Source organism: Uloborus diversus, chromosome 7 (genome assembly GCF_026930045.1).
Source record: "Uloborus diversus isolate 005 chromosome 7, Udiv.v.3.1, whole genome shotgun sequence".
NCBI lineage: Eukaryota > Metazoa > Arthropoda > Arachnida > Araneae > Uloboridae > Uloborus > Uloborus diversus.
This window is the reverse complement of record NC_072737.1, coordinates 18,168,342-18,184,993: the sequence shown is the minus strand read 5'-3', so window position 1 is coordinate 18,184,993 and position 16,652 is coordinate 18,168,342. Positions and strand designations below refer to the sequence as shown.

The 16,652-nt window shown below is 36.2% G+C and overlaps 1 protein-coding gene across 1 annotated transcript; it reads left to right on the top strand.

Moving 5' to 3' along the window:
• Window positions 1-588: 588 nt before the first annotated feature.
• On the top strand, window positions 589-14,985 carry LOC129226300 (uncharacterized). Its single transcript, XM_054860903.1, has 5 exons — window positions 589-692; window positions 2,252-2,393; window positions 6,021-6,154; window positions 11,949-12,359; window positions 14,596-14,985. Exons 2-5 carry the CDS (start codon window positions 2,315-2,317, stop codon window positions 14,983-14,985), a joined length of 1,014 nt encoding a protein of 337 aa, XP_054716878.1. The 5' UTR covers window positions 589-692; window positions 2,252-2,314.
• The last annotated feature ends 1,667 nt before the right edge of the window (window positions 14,986-16,652 follow it).

Below are 16,652 nucleotides of genomic sequence, written 5' to 3'. Positions count from 1 at the left end.
CAACTGTTCTTCCAATTTTATAGTACACTGCTTCCAGTAACTTTATTTTGGGCTTTTAAAAGTGTTACTATTCAAATTACATTTTAAACCTCAAAAATGCCTTTTTAGACCCTACTGCATTTAAAATATTATATAAAGTTCTGCACTTTAGAAGTTTGATGACTAAGTATAGTTTGAGGTACAATGAACCTCCTCTCGTGTGAGAGCAGCAAGTGCTTGAATGCATTTAAACTGTTTTGGCGGCTAAACATAGGAAAAACAAAATGTTAAAGGCAACGCTGAACCTACAAAAGAAACCGTTCTTAAATGTCTGCATTGATAAGATAAGTAATCTGAATGCAGTTCCCGATATGTATTTTTTGGTAAAACATTTCTAAAATTTGAGAATTCCTCCACTTTTAAAAGTTTTGCTTAGTTAATTGCATTTCCTTTCTAGAAGATATGTAAACATGAGTTCTTTTTTCCCCTTGCAGTTGATCAAGCAGAGCCACATAATTCTGAATTTCCTCGCAATGGAAGGCCGAATCACGAACGACCACGTAGATGCAGTTTGGTCGGCAGCCCAGTTGAAGCACTGTAGCAGGCAGGTTTTGGACCTGTTGCCACCCTTAATAAAAAATCTAGAAGTAGCACCTGTTCTTCATTTATATAAATTATTGTGCAATGTGGAAACTAAGGAACAAACGGAACAGGTACTCCTAGCATTTATCATTGAATTTTGTTTTGTGCTGTTACATAAGATAATCATGTTCATCTTTTGTACATTCTTGTCCTTTTTTAGTGGAATTTTTTTTTGTTCCTTTATGTAAAATATATAACATGTAGGAAGGTTCGCCGATATATAGCATGATATATATCGCGATATATGTCTGATATTTATTTTGAAAATATCATGATATTTTGATATTTTCGATTTTTATTTTTTCAACTACGGTATTTTAATATAAAAATTACATTATTCATAGTAATATTGTTCATTTATTATTAAAAATAACCAACAAGTTATTTACTGTATTTTTATGATGTATTAATACATCATTCGTGCAACAAAGTATTCTTTTTTATTTTATGTTCATTCAATTATCAATAATATTACAATTTTGATTCATATTAAACGTGCCTAATTAAATATTAAACGTTCTTCAGAAAAATTGAAAATGTCTTGTGACTGTGCAGCGACAAATGCATATTCTTTATTTCTGAATCATATAACTGTAAAAGTAGCTAACAGAAGAAAAATGAGTGAAACAGCTAATGCTTATTAACTCCGTTAAAGTGGATAAAAATGTAAAATGAAATATTAGATATAAATAATGAAAGAAATTTTCATTTTGAGTCTACATACCTGTATTGTGATAATAATAATATAAGTAAATAAAGAGTGATTTGAGGATGCATTTACTATTTTGAAGAGTTTATCTTTTGCTGATTAAAAATATTGGATATATGTCAAAATATCCAATATATATCAAAATATCGGATATTTTCGGTATTTTCGAACCCCGTGTATAAGTGACATATGCAAAATTTAAATGCTGCAAGCGCTAGTAAAGCAGGGAACAATGCAGATTAATTATTTGTTGAAAGTTGAGGATAGAGAATATAAATGAAGTAAAAATAAGTAGATAATTAGCTAATTTAAGAACTGTCATAAATAACAGAAGCAAATATTTTTTCTTCTTTTCTTTTTACTGTCATTTTTAATGCTGTACTTTTGTAAAAGTAAAGAGTTTTTCAGCAAATAGAGATGAGAAGTACTTGCATGAAGTATGTTTTCCCCAATGATGGGGTCGCAAAAATTAATTTACTGCTATTTTAATATACATTAACTCTGACTATGAATAAAAAGCACTTTTGCTTTGATTGCTCAAAAGTTAATGTTTTGAAACCAACTATTCATTGCGTACGATGCAGGTCTGCGACATATGTGGACAGGCACCATTGAATGCAAATTGTAAAATCTCAAAAAATTTCTTTTACACTTTTGCTTATTGTTTTGTCATCATGCAGTTAGTTTTTGTCTGAAGAAAATTCCAATTTTGACTTTGAAATTAGATTTTCATTTCATTTAAAATTAGATATTTACAAGATTTTTTTTTCCTTGAACAAGTTATTTTTTGATGAATGTTTTGAACTGTAGCATAGTTTTATTCATTTATTTTGCATTATTTGATGAGGTGTCGTGAAAAAAGTTTGGTTTGTATTTATCTTAAGTTATTGAAAGTATAACTTTGTTATTTTTTTTCCCCAGACTTTACTTCTAGCTTCTGCTTTAATTAAATTCATTTGGTCAAATGGCAATACATCTTCGGGAATGATCGTTTCAGAGATGGGTGATCATCCGAATGCCCATAGTCCATTTTCTGTGCTCATGAAAGGAGCTATGCACATGGGTAAGCTCTTCTTACTTCTTTGTACATAGTAAAGGAAGTATTGTTATCTCAAAAAAAAGTCACTCAGATTCAAGCCTAAATTTTCCTTTTGCTCTCCCCCAAATGAATTTTGAGTGGTTTTTTGAAACATCAACATGCTTAGAAGTTTTAAGCGTTATCATTTTTTGAGACTGTTGAGAGAAAATTTGCACCTTTATTTACAACTAGCAAAAATACCCGGCGTTGCCTGGGTCAGTAATAATTATTAGAAAAAATCGTTACTTGCTTTTGTTTTTTGTTTTAAGTAAAAAAATTTAAAACACATCTTTTTGACGTGATTAAAAATCGAGTTTCTTCCTTACCCATAAAACTGAAATAGCAATAAGTATAAAGAACAAAGTAGTATTGATTTAGAAACGAAAGCACTATATTTAAGCATATACAAATTTAAAAAACATGAAATTAATCTTCTCATGTTTAAAAAGATTAATCTGTTGATACTTTTTTTTTAACATGGAGTCTAAAACCTTCTCTGTATGGCTAATGAAGTACGAAGTGATTAAAAAAAAGTAGCTGCGCTCGTAATCCCCTTATACTTGCTTTAGTTATTTCGGGAAATTTCAATCATTGTGGCTCTTGGTGCGATTTTACCGAATTTGCGAAAGTCGTTTCGGGGTACCTTCGATGATGCTCCCCCATTCTTTCCTTACTTTGTAAAACGATATGATATTAATTTTCGTTACAGAGATATCGTCGCCAGATGCTGAGATATTTTTGGTCACCATAAAATGGCGCTAAACAGTTTCATCCGAAATGTTACCAAAATAAGTAATACAATTTGGTGATTGTTTGAAATTGTGCAAAAAGGAAAATTAATGGAAGTTTTTGTGCTGCTTATGGATTTGCCTAATTTAGTTGCTGGATTATTTAACACAGTAAAGAAAGTTTTTTAAAGATTCTTTGATTGGCAATATTTTGTTTACATGGTGAAAGCTGAGAAACATTATGACGTAGTCTTCGGCTTCAAAAACAGCAACGTTGAAAAAACTGCCAAATGCATCAGCTACGGAAATCTTTCTGCAAAAATTTTGGCGATCTGCTGGTTGTTTGGATAATGAGTAAGTGTTCAATCAGCATAAATAATAATAAAAACCATTAATTACATTAAAGTTCCGTTTAAATGGAAAATCATCAGCCAAATCATGTATTATTTGCCAATCTTGTGCAAAAATCTTACTTCAAGATTTGACTTGAAAAAAGCCTTGAACAATCACGAAAAGCAAAGAAAGTCAACAATACAACAATTGTCGCTATCGACAGAGTTGAGATGATACACTAAATACTGTATTGAGTTGAGGAAAGCCTTCGAACATGGATCTAAAAAGCTCATAACTCGTTTTTTATTCTACTTAGAAATTTCGAACAGGTGCCATCTTCAGCAGAAAAATCAGAGCTTTCGATGGACATATAATGTAAATATGTGCAAGTATTTTTTCATCCCAATATTAGAGAATTTATACAAAAATTGTGTTTTATTGCCCCCCTAAGGGGGTTTTGCCCCCCATAACGGGACGAAAACTACCCTATGTGTTATTCTGATGCATAAGCTATATTATTGTAAAGTTTCATCAAAATCCGTTCAGTAGTTTTTGCGTGAAAGAGTAACAAACATCCATACATCCATACATCCATACAGACAAACTTTCGCATATATAATATTAGTAAGATGTTTAGGTTTTCTTTGCAAGAAAAAAATAAATTAAGAAATAGCTATAGCATTATAACATATTGTTTTTGCCACCCTATTGGCTTCTTTTAAAAACAACTACAAAGGTAAGATTTTTTGGCTTAATTCCTAGATGCCTATTGTTTCCTTCTCTTCCCCAGCTGACTCTGATGTGTCGATTTAAAAATTGTTAATTGACTATATTTGTTGTGTTAATTTTACTTTATGTATTTTTTTTCTTTAGTTTTTCATTATTTTAAACTGGGATGCTAGAACGAACCCCTAAAAGTGTGCCTGGACCAGTGAAATTTTGTAGTTTCTGGTCCAGTGCACCAGTGGCATATTCTTCTAAATTTCTGAGCTTGCTTTTTGTTAGTCTTTAGTGTTCCCTAAAAATAATTTTGTCCTTTTGCCTGTCATGATTTACATGTATATCATGTTATACTTATACAAAGTCCTTTTTATAAAAAAGCAGTTTTATAAACGAAAGATGAAAGTGCATTATAAGAAGGATAATAGATGCCAAAATAAAATGTATAAAAATTATTTCTTGAAGGAATTATTGAATAAAGGAAATAAAAAATGTTTTGTTAATTTACCTGTAAGAAATGGTGTAGTTTTCGTTGATCATTTTATACAGGAATCTCAAACAAGCTAATAATTTTCTTTAACCCGTTCGCACCCAGCGTCACGCGGACGCTACGCAACGATTCCTCTCCTATCAGCCCAGCGTCACTTATCCGCTACGCGCTCTGATCGACGCTGTAGTCCCAGCGTCACGTATATGCTTTCTCGAAATGGAACGATTGAATTGAATATTTAAATGATACTAGATGGCGCTAAATGGCTATAACTTTGATCAGATTCGAGTCACATGGTATTTGACCTTCATGTACACGCTTTAGTTTCTTATTTGGGCCTCTCAATGGGATAGATTTTTTTTTTTAATGTAAACAACAGTGAATCACTGCTCTGCGCATATGATTTATGAGGTCTCAATTGCTCTTGCTTATATCTTTGCTTCTCTTTTTTTTACGAGTAATTGAAAGAGATATACATCTAGCTGAATAAATTATGGGGGAGGGAAGGAAGGTTAAAATATTTTTGCGTATGTGTTCCAGACTTTTGGGATTCCCCGTTCAATGAGAGTACAGGAATGAGTTCAAGAGGCCTGAAGTTTATGATTATTTTTGAATCCTTTCTGATATTGTTCTTCTGTATTTATTTTTTTTTCATTTGGGGATGGAAAACTGCAATAAAAATGATTAGCGAAGTGAGTGAAAGGGAATGTTTTCGAGAGAATTATGAAGCAGTTTTGCGACTTGTCGCGTGGGAAATATAACTAGTTTAAATTCGTTGACCTAAGTTGTTTTAATCAAAATTACATAAGGAACATATTTTTTTGCTACATTTCTTTTTCTTTGATTGCACACTCACGATGTCTAACTCTAACTTTGTTTTTGTGCACATATTATTTAACTTTGTGCACATGGTTAAAGTTTTAGTATTCTACTTATTTCGTTCCTTCTAATAATGTAATAGTCTTTATATTAATAATTAGTAATCAGTAGTACATTGTTTAAACAAAATTAAAATTTCAAGCCATTATTTTGAGATGCTGATTTTATATGAATATTTTTGTTCAGTTAGGCTTAACTGCTGTAAATGCTCGGGCCGATGGCGGCGTTCCATTTCGGAACGTTCGGTCCCGTAGCTGCGCTTCGTTTTCCGAGCGCTGGTCCTCAAGGGGTTAAAAAAAAAACCGAAAGAAATTTTTATGTTCAAGTAAGGCATTTCTACCGAATCCAAGAAAATTAAAAAGTATTTTCATTGCTTAAAGCTTAAATTAGACTTGTTTTTACTGTATTTTTGGCATTTTTTGACTTATAAAAAGTTGAAACCGTAATGTTTTTATCTTGCAGGCGTCAGTGGGTCAGACATTTCTGGACTGATTAGAAAGCGGGAGCCCAGCAGCAGCGAGAGGAGTGTGAGCATAGAGGCAAGCAACAGTGAAGACGAAAGAAGTGATGTGAGACATGTACACACAGCAAGCGAGGTACCGTTGTTGTAGTTTATGGATCTAGGACATTACTGCATTAATTCTATAGTTGGGGCAAACCTAACCTTGCAATGCTGTGATTAAGATCCAATGTAGCCGTCTCAATACTGCCGGGTTAGGTCTGTCCTGGCTATACTACGTTGTTTTCCCCAAATTCTTATTTAATCACTCTCGGCTCATAAGACTGTTTGCAAGGCTAAAACAGATCCAATTCAAAAGTAGTCTTGGAAATTAATTTCAATCAAGGTTAAAGCAAATCAGCAGTTCCATTGATTTTTCTGAGAGATCCAAATTTTGTATATTTAACGATTTACTTAATTTTTTTGGTGGAACTTTTTTTGCTTAAATAAATATTGTAAACTGAATAGGGTGAAATGCTAATACTATGCACACCACATGGCGGCATCAACGAAACGTAAAAAAGAGCTGTAAATGCCATGTTTCAGCAAGTAATAGCCGATTGTTAGCAATTTTAAATATTTAAGGTAAACACACCAGTGGCCAGTGCTTCAGTAGTTGCCACTTCAAGGTTACTTATATACTTTGAAGAAAGAAATGAACAATACTAATGTGATTAATATATTTTTACTTGATGTAACTATCATATTGAATCAGTTTTCTTCATCAGTTATTTAAATTTAAAGTAAGTCATGTAAATTCTTTGGATGGGAGAATGTCAGATGGCCGCTACTGAAATTTTCAGATTTTGGAATAGCCACTGCTGGATTAAATTTGAGGTTTGGAGAAAAGAATGGATAAAAAATTGAACACATTGAAATTCTGGCATTTTTAGAAATTGGGACAATTAAGGAAGAGTTGGGCTATAAATACACTCATTGAGTTTCAAGAGGGGCAATTAAAATGGTAGACCCACGGTTTAAAAATATACTTCACTGTGGCAACTACTAGTGCGTTTTGAACCTTGAAGTGGCCACTGCTGAAGCACTGGCCACTACTGGTGTGTTTACCTTAAAGCTTAAAGAAAAATTTGAAAAATAAAGATCAAAAACTTTTTTCTTTAAAGAAAGAGTTGTGGTTTGTTGGACTCGCATGCTACTGTGGATGAAATACATGAAGTTCGAAGAGCTAAAACGGGTTGGTGAAGCCCAACGAAAAGTTTGTGGAGTGATCTGCTTGGGGGAAAATATAATTAAAAACACATATTTCACAGTCAGAAAGAGTTTTATTCAATAACAATAAACATATCTTAAAACTTGTAAATCAACAAGGGTAAATAAGCTACTTTTAAACCCACAAACATTTTGACTGAAAATAAACCCCCCCACAAGAAACACATTCATAGGAACACTTTTCAAAATACAGTATCGTTCAGTTTCAAAAATTTACAGACTAGTCAAAGGCTAGTCCACCTTGAGTCCAATGCCAATATAACAGAATAGTCCTGGTAAAACTTAATATGAAAGTCCATACCACTCAGGATATTCCCTCCTTAATATTTGGCATAAAAATGTGAAGGCCCGATCCATGTATATGATCCTACGTGAAAGTTGATTGCAGCCCGTACCATTTGTGGCCAGCCGCCATGCTGGAGTGGGGAAAATTTCAACATTTTGGGGAAATCTGGTGCTCTCTGGGGAAATTTTGGGGAAATGGGTTTTGAGGGGAATTCTTTAGGGAAAAATTTTTTCCTTTGGGGAAAACCTGGGGGAAAAAAAAAACCTCGGGGAAAAAAGATTTTTTTTCGCATTTAAATTCACGTCAAGAAGTAGTGGGAACATTGTTTGTATCAAACAGCATTGGGTTAGCTTTGCTCAACTTGATGGAATTCGCATTTCGCATTATGTGGAATATTATGCTACGGAATTTGCATTAATGTTCTGAGTGAGTAACTAGTTGTTACGTGAAACAGGTAAAAAAAGGTGTGATGAAGAACGTTCTTGGATCAACATATACAAAAATCATAGTTTAAATGTACCTACAGAAGCAGAGTAATAAATGCGAATAGAAAAAAAATATTTGGTTATTTCTTATCTCTCGGTCAGGCGCTTGTATTTATGACTAGTGGCACTCGCACAGCTTTGCCCGTAGTAGGAAATTAAAAGATCTTTTGGTCCCCCCCTGTATATTTACAAATAATGCATGATGAATTTCTCGCCAATTGGTTTGCTCACGTTACGGTTCCACGTTATGATAACTTCGTAATTTACTCGTCCATCTTATGATAATTTTGCTCGGGAAAATGTTCTTAAAATTGGAATAGAAGAAGAACAAAATCAAATTTTCAAAAAATCGCTTAAAGGTGCGCACCCCCATGCTACAAACTAATTCTTTTCCAAATTTCATGAAAATCAGCGGAATGGTCTTGGCGCTATATGCGCGTTAGAGATCTTGGCAGACAGGAAGAGATCCGGACAGAGAGATATCCAGACAGAGAGACTTTCAGCTTTATTATTAGTGAAGATAAAGATAAAGAAGACAAAAAAAAAAAAAAAAATAAAAGCGAAAATGTGAAGAAAAAAGAAAAGTTGGGGAATTTTATAAGAAAATTTGGTTATTTGGGGAAAAATCTTTTTTTTTTAAGAGACGAAAATATTAGAGGAAGTCGATTCATTTTATGAAAATATTAGTGGAAAAATAATTTTTGCATTTGGGGAATTTTTGTAGAAAACATCGCTTTTTGGGGGAAAAGTTGGAAGGGAATTGAGGAAATCTGGATTTGACCATCCGGCAACACTGCCTCTCGGACACGAAGAACCACTACATCCGGTTAAGAGCCCTTACAGTCCGACATCCAGTCCAGCCAGACTTCAGGACACCTTTTAATCCAATCCAGCATGAACCTTCGACGGTCTTGCGAAGCCTACATCCAGCAACATCGATTTCCGTGATCAAAACTCGAATCTTTCATTTCCTTCACCACCAAACTATCTCAAGGCGACCAATGGAACCTGCCCGCTCCTTTAGTCGGGTACAACAAACTTATTTCCTACTTTTTTTTTTAAACAAAAATGAAGTCCACTCGACAACGTGGAACTGAAAAACTGGAACACACCATTGCCAGCATCACGCCAAACTGCAGTTGCGGCGACATCAAAACAAAAAGTTAAGAGGAAGAGATTGATTGATTGGGTGCACTCACTTAAGTACATTTCCCAATCCCATCATGGATGATGTGATGCATATCAAATCGCCTGTGTAAATTACAAGGGCGGATACAAGGGAGGGGCGATGGGGGCGATTGCCCCCTCCTTGAGCCGAGAAACTAGTACTTTCTTCAAGTATATTTTCGATATTAAGGTTCCAAAAACGCAATTTTACATAATCTTCGATGGTGTTAGAAGAAAGGGAGCTTTTCCGGAATTGAAGTTTTGAAAACGCAATCGTAGCCCAACTCTGGGGATGGGGACTAGAACTTTCAATAAGATTTTTTTTGAAATTGAAGTTCGAAAATCTCAATTTTAGACTATCTTAGATGATGATTAGGGATAGGTTCAAAGGCTCACCCTGGATATGTTTTGAAAGAAACACAACTATAGGACACCTTTGTTTACATAAGGATAAGCAATGGTACTCAGTACACTCCTTCGAAAGTTTTAAGAGATTGAAGTTCCAAAGAGTGAACAAGAGAAAACAATCGCCCCCTCCTTGAACATTTTCTGTATCCGCCCTTGGTAAATTATCACTGTGAAACAACACAACACGGTTTATATTTTAACTGTGAAACCCATAGACTAATAATAAGAGTAGACCGAGCTTTCCCAGACTTGCTGATGAAAAAATTGGTTCATGGATACATCGAGTGACTAGTGGAATTTCTTGGCGAAAACTTTGGCAGCATGGTTGCTAGATGGCAACATTATCTATATTAATTACATATCGACATGTATTTTAAGACGTAATGTGTTTTCATCATAAGTTTTTTTCCAGGTGCAGAGATTGAACTGTTTTTCTTTTAGCTATGAATTATTTTGACATTTGTAATTAATTTTTGATCACAGTTTTCAGTAACTTTTATTTCATTCGGAACTGCTACGTCAGCGTTGGCGTGAACGTAATGGCGTAAACGTTTTGCGTTAACGCAAAAATGTACTAATCGGTATCTTAAATTGAAATTGTAGGTAAAAATCTTACCGTTTGCCGATTCTTTTCTGGGCGCTTGCATCTTTCATTGCTTAGAGAGTTATTGAAATTGACTGAAGAAAATGCACAATACTATCTAAACGGAAAACTCACTATATTAACAAAATATTTACAACTTGGAATAACAAATTTACAAATCGGACTCCATAAATATTCCGCGTCCCATCAATTCTATTTATTTTATTTCTTGCGGTAGTTGATCGTCTGCTACGATCAACGCCCGCTGTTGCTAGGATATCCACTAGTCATATGGTTTGGTTCATGAGCAGCAAAGGGTTGCCATAGCTCGGTCTATTCGTATTATTAGTCTATGGTGAAACCTTTTAAAATAGTTGTCCACATGCACTCAGCAAAAAGTTACTCAACGCAGTTGCAGTGACGTCCCATCATCACGCTATGGAAACAAACGAACGATTCTGTTGGATAAATAAATACCTTTGTGCTGAACAGTAAAGTAAGAAAAACAACGTTAAAAAAAGCACAAAGTTGCCAATTACAGCAGACGCGTGTTTCGGCGTTACAGGGAACGCCTTTTTCAATGCAAAAAGTAATGAGCTCATGGATGAAAAGACCTCCGACAAAAGGCTTCTGTCGGATGTCACGAAACACGTGTCTGCTCTAATTGGCAAATTTGTGCTTTTTTAGCGTTTTTCTTACTTTCCGATTCTGTTGGAGTTTCTACTTTTTTAGGAATAATTCGCCCGCCAGTTAGATAACGGGACAATTTTCAATGTTTGTAATAACAATGAAGTAAGTTACTAAATTTTCTTAAACCTTTTGGGAATTGTCTTCAAGAACTAAAATTTCATATTGTTGTATCGGATCCGGTGCGACTTCCGACTTTCTTGAAAGGACGACACAGTTCTTGAGAAAAACACAGGAGCTTTATTTACACTATGTACAGGAAAGATCGTCAACAACTGCTGAATTAATCATCAGCAATTAAGCAAATATCAATCAACACCGTAAACTCAACGGTTGCACACGTATTTTCATCCAAATACGAAAAACAACACAGCGAAATGCCTCGCAATAAACAGAGCTAATACCCTCTCAGTACAAATTCTCAATCGAGACCGACTTTTTATCATGCGTAACGGCTTTTTATATACATCGAAAGAGCCCTCTCAAATATTCCAGAAAATCGTAGACGGTTCTACCTCTACATTATTTCTTTCCATTCACAAATTTTATCATTCAGAAACGAGGGGACCGTATACTTTAGCCGAATGTACGGGGGGCTGTATATTCATTACAAGAAACTATTTACAGGTTACGTTACTACAATAATTTTAGATGAAAGATGATTTAATAAACGTCAAATTTAGACAAATTAATCACAAAAATAATTACTACTTACATAATTTGTAACAATATTTTTGCCAACATGGGTCTTCCGGATTCCAAAATCTGGCTCTTGTACTGTACTGTCCAACCACGGATTGCATGGAATTTTTAAACGTCCGGATAAGATGAATCCATCTGAATGAGGGGGAAAAGTAAAAATTCGATGCCGGTATTCCGCTCATTTGAATGAGACTCTGCTTCTGCAAAAGCTGGCATCGTTAAAAAATAACAGATTCGTCCATTTCCGGCCGTAAAACGGATGTTTGTCTTTCCATACAATCCGTGGTCAGACAGTATTACATATTCTTACACATTTTCTGATGAGGAAACCTTTTGCTTTCAGCTGGACAGCTCTCAGGTGAGCGACCGCCCAAGGAGCAGCATCGAGGGCAGCGAGCACACCAACGGCAGCCCCTCCAGCAGCCCCTGCGACGTCGAGCAGCACAAGCGGCTGCTCCAGCAGGCGCAGCGCAAGCGCAACGCCTCCCAGCGCCACCAGGACGGCCGCAAGTGGCGCCACGCCTGCCCCGTCCGCGTGCGCCAGTCCATCTTCGTCGAGAGCAAGGCGCCGTTCCCCGAGAACAGCTCCAGCGGGGAGGACAGCGAGCTCAGCAGCGTGACGGACGACAGCCTCCAGAGCGACACGGACAACGCGGACTGCTCGGAGGAGCCCCCGCCGGCGGAGGGCAAGGCGGAGAACTCGGAGGACTCCGGCCGGGAGGGGGCCGGGCCGTGCAATATCTGGAGCAGGAAGGTGAGGGTGATGGGATGAAACCCATTTCTGATAAATTCTTATATTGGATGCTTCAATTGCCAAATCGGTTAACTCCACAAAACAAAAAGTCGGGAAAAGTGATGAAAAAGATAGTATTATCCATGGGAGTGAATGGGCCCTCGTGTTACATTTTCTACCATCGCAGGATCAGAAATGTACTGAACCAAAAGTTTAACATAAATTCACATTCTAAGCATTGATTAAGCACTATTAAAGCAGAAATGAGGATTTTTTTTTAAAAGTGGAGTTAATCGATTTGGCTACTGAGGCATCCAATTAGCAGAGTATAATAAATGACTTTAAACTTTTTTTAAAAGAAGAAATAGCTTTATATTTGCTATCAACACTTAAAATAAAAACATAATCATTTTAAATAACTATTTCTAAAATGACTCATTTAATCTGAAGTGAAAAGCTTTTAAAAACTATTGCACTATTTATACGAGTTGCTGGGATAAAAGAATGTCATTTGTCAGAATCATTTTCCTATTATTCAATAGACTACCTGTGTAAAACTAACTTCTAACACAACCTCATTGTGAGGGAAAAAGAGCTACACAAACGTCGTGTATCGGATGGCAGACTGCAAGCGCCCAAAATCTTAAAAGAAGGTTCTTTTATCTTCCACCTAATTACCATATCATTCACTAAAGCCACGTAAGACCAGATGCCGAGGCCCACTACACGTGTCTAATGCAATTGGCTCGAGTCAGCAATGACGAGATGAGCCACGCTTTCTACGGCATCACACTTGTGCCACTCTCCTTCATTGACCTTCGCACGTGTGGACACGAAAAGAGAGCAAGATAGCATCTGACATATTTCCGATTAGGAATGTGTTGAGAATTTAATCTGATAGCTCAATCAAAACCCGAAGTTCAAAGAACTAAAAGCAGGTTTTAAGCAAGCAAAGCCCAACTGAAAATTTGTGGAATGATCTGCTCGGGAAGAAAGGACTTACAGACACATATTTAACAATTAAATAAACATTTTATTGAACAATAAATATATCAAAACATGGAAATATTAACAAGTGTAAATAAAAATTCACATTCCCTAACAACTCACTAAAAAAATCCCCCCCAAAAATATCAGTAGGAAACATTTCTTAAAATAGTATCGTTAAAGTTCCAGTAAAATTCATATGACTAGTTTAATACAAGTACAACCTTGAGTCCTATGCCAAAAACAGAATAGTTCAGACGAACGAGTTAAAAGTTCATACCAAACAAGCTATTCCTTCCTTAAAAGCTGGCACAACATGTGAAGGCGCGATCCACTAATTTGGATCCCATATCAAAATCATCCGCGGCCATTCCATGCCACCATGCTGAATTCAAAAAAAGAAACCTGTGCTCCCGGACAACAGGAACCATCCATCCAATGAAAAAATCTAACGGACATCCAATCCAGCTCTCGAGCATGAACCTTCAATGGTCCTGTTTACTAGGCCTTTTCTCAGCAAAAACGACTTGATTTAAACTCTCATTTTTAGAGAGAAAATCCCTCACTTAAAAAGATCATCTCAAGGCAACAACTGGAACATGCCCGCATTTCTAGCTGGGCTCAACGAAACCTTCCTACATCTTTCAAAACGAATCCACTATACAACGTGGAACTCTGGAGCACACAGCTCCCAGGCACAATCTCAGCGCCTCAGCAAAACATCGGACTGCAGTAACAACATGGTAAAACAATAAGAGATTGATTGATTGAGAGTTCACACTTAAATAGCATTCCCAATCTCCCTACGAGATGGCGTGACACATGTCAAAAAGCATGCATAAATTATATTGATGAAAGCCCTCAACACACTTTACAATTTAAATCGCAAATCTTTAAAATTGTTTCCCACATGCATACAGCAAAAATCTACTCAACATCTTTACTATGACGTCACATCATCGTGGCGGGTCAACAAAAGCATGCTAAGCATGCATTGAATATTGGCTCTAGGGAACAATTCGTGCGCCGGTAAAATAAGGGGATGACGTTCTAAGTTCGAAAAAAGAAGGAAGTAAGTATCGGAAACTTTTATAAACCTTCTAAAACTTTAGGAATTTCTCCAAGAACAAAAAAAAAAAAAAAAAAATGGCTCTAGGCTAACAGAATGGGTGAAAAATATGATGTAGGAAAGTACTGATACTAGATTAAAATACAATGCAGATTTAATAGTGAGAAGTGAGAAAAATAACACAGCATTTTTATCTAACAGGTGATCCGGCGGAAGAGGGCGAGGTTCGTCGCCGGCAAGAAGCGGGCCAAGAAGCGCCAGCCCGAGCTGTCCGAAGAGAGCGTGGAGAACTGCAATCCCGACCTGCACGGGAGCTCTCCCGTGCACTGCGTCACCCCGGTGAAGGACGGCGGCAAGTTCGCCGGCAACCCCGTCGAGCACAAACATTCCGACGTTTTACCCCCCGCGGTGGACAAGAAACATCCTGTCGGGCCCCCCGCCCCCCGGATCCTCCCGGAGCTGGTGAAGGCCGTCCTGGAGAGGGACGAGAACATGGGGGGCTTCAATGAGGGGATGGATCCTGATGTTTACGAGTGTAGGCAATACCTGGCGAATTTGAGGCCGCAGAGGCATGTGTCCATACCCGGGTGAGTTTGATTTTTGTGGTTGGGTTTGGAGCAAAGTGTTATAAAATTAAAGAAACTTATCTGTTTTAAAGCAGCAGAGTGAAGCACTTTCTGTAAAATCTTTCATTCAACACAAAACACAACTTGCTTCTTGCAAGATATATCTGAACACATAATGAAAAAGTAAAACATGTGGCTGAAAGCCAACAGTTGTATAAATGCAGTTACATGTAAAGCCAACACATGATTGGTCCATTGACATCATCATATTTAAATTAGCTTCTAAGCCCTTGACCAAGCACATGTTGGCTACAGTTAAGATACTGAATCACTAATTTTATATTAAGGAATACTTTCTCTTAGTTTTATATTTATTTTAATAGATAATTAAATATATGTATTATTTATTAACATGAAAGAATACACAATGCTTCTGTAATACAGTACAGTAGTGGGCAGGTAAATGGCAGCATCTGCTGAATTAGTTTTCGAGATATTTGAAGAAATGTGTGCTGGATTCAATGTCAAATCAGTAGGAAAATGTTGCACTTTGACGAGTTTTTTTCGCGCCTGTTTTTGAGCTGCAACGGAATAAGCGAGCTTGTGCAATAAAGCTGATGTACAAGATGACAGAAATGCAAAAGAAATGAAAAAAATTTGCAGTTACCGCCCTTTACCTGCCCATGGCAGAATACAAAATGCCTTTTGCATTTGCCTCAAAAAGTGAACTTCTGGCGACACCCAGGTTGTCTTTCGGCATGGAGGATGGCAGTACCTAGTGGCAATCCAACAATGCCGTTACTATGGCGATGGATTCAAACATGCGCCTCCTGCTTGCGTTCGGTGAGCTCAACCGGTAACGACCGTTCGATTGATCACGTGACAGCTAATGACGTCAGCCAATGCTGAAGCATTGGAGCTGATGTCATTATTTGTCTTGTGATCAACCGACCCGTGAGCTACCGGTCACTCGTCGAACACAATCCCTGAATATCCATTCTTTTAGGCCCTGACAATCGCTGAAACTCGTGGCATCAAAGAGAGCGCTGCATCCCCAGTAAGAGAACCCCATATTTAACTAGTTAGAATCTGAAAAATGTCATTATTTCATAAGTCAAATTTTATTTAAAAATTCTTAAAAATATGATCCCACTGAGATCCCAACTTGAAACTTTACACAAATAAACATAAAATACACACAAATTATTGAGAATTTTTCAAAAAAAATTCATTATACCTTTTCTGAGAAATTTAAATTAAAACTTTAAATTTCATTTTTTAAAGATTAAAATTTTTTTGAAAGTAGTCATGTTGCATATCATATTAAACAGCAACTAATGTACTTTAAAATGCTTTTTACCAAATCTTTCTATCTATATTTGGTGCTGAGTTATCGTCCATTCTATGTTCAAGCATCCATGAAAAAAAGAGGGTTTTTCGAAATATCATAAATAAAAAAAATAATAGAGATTTAAAAAACAAATCTAAAAATTTGGACTTTTAATAACCTCAAAGGGTATAATCGCGGAGCCAAATTTCAAAGAAATGCAAAAGGGTGAGGGAAAAAATTTCCCAAATTTTGGATCACTTGACATGGAATGACCCAAAAACCTTTTAGGGTTCCCATCAATGTCATCTGCTAGCCTTTGTTCCAATTCCCTTTTCTGAATCTGTACCAAATATTTAAAATTA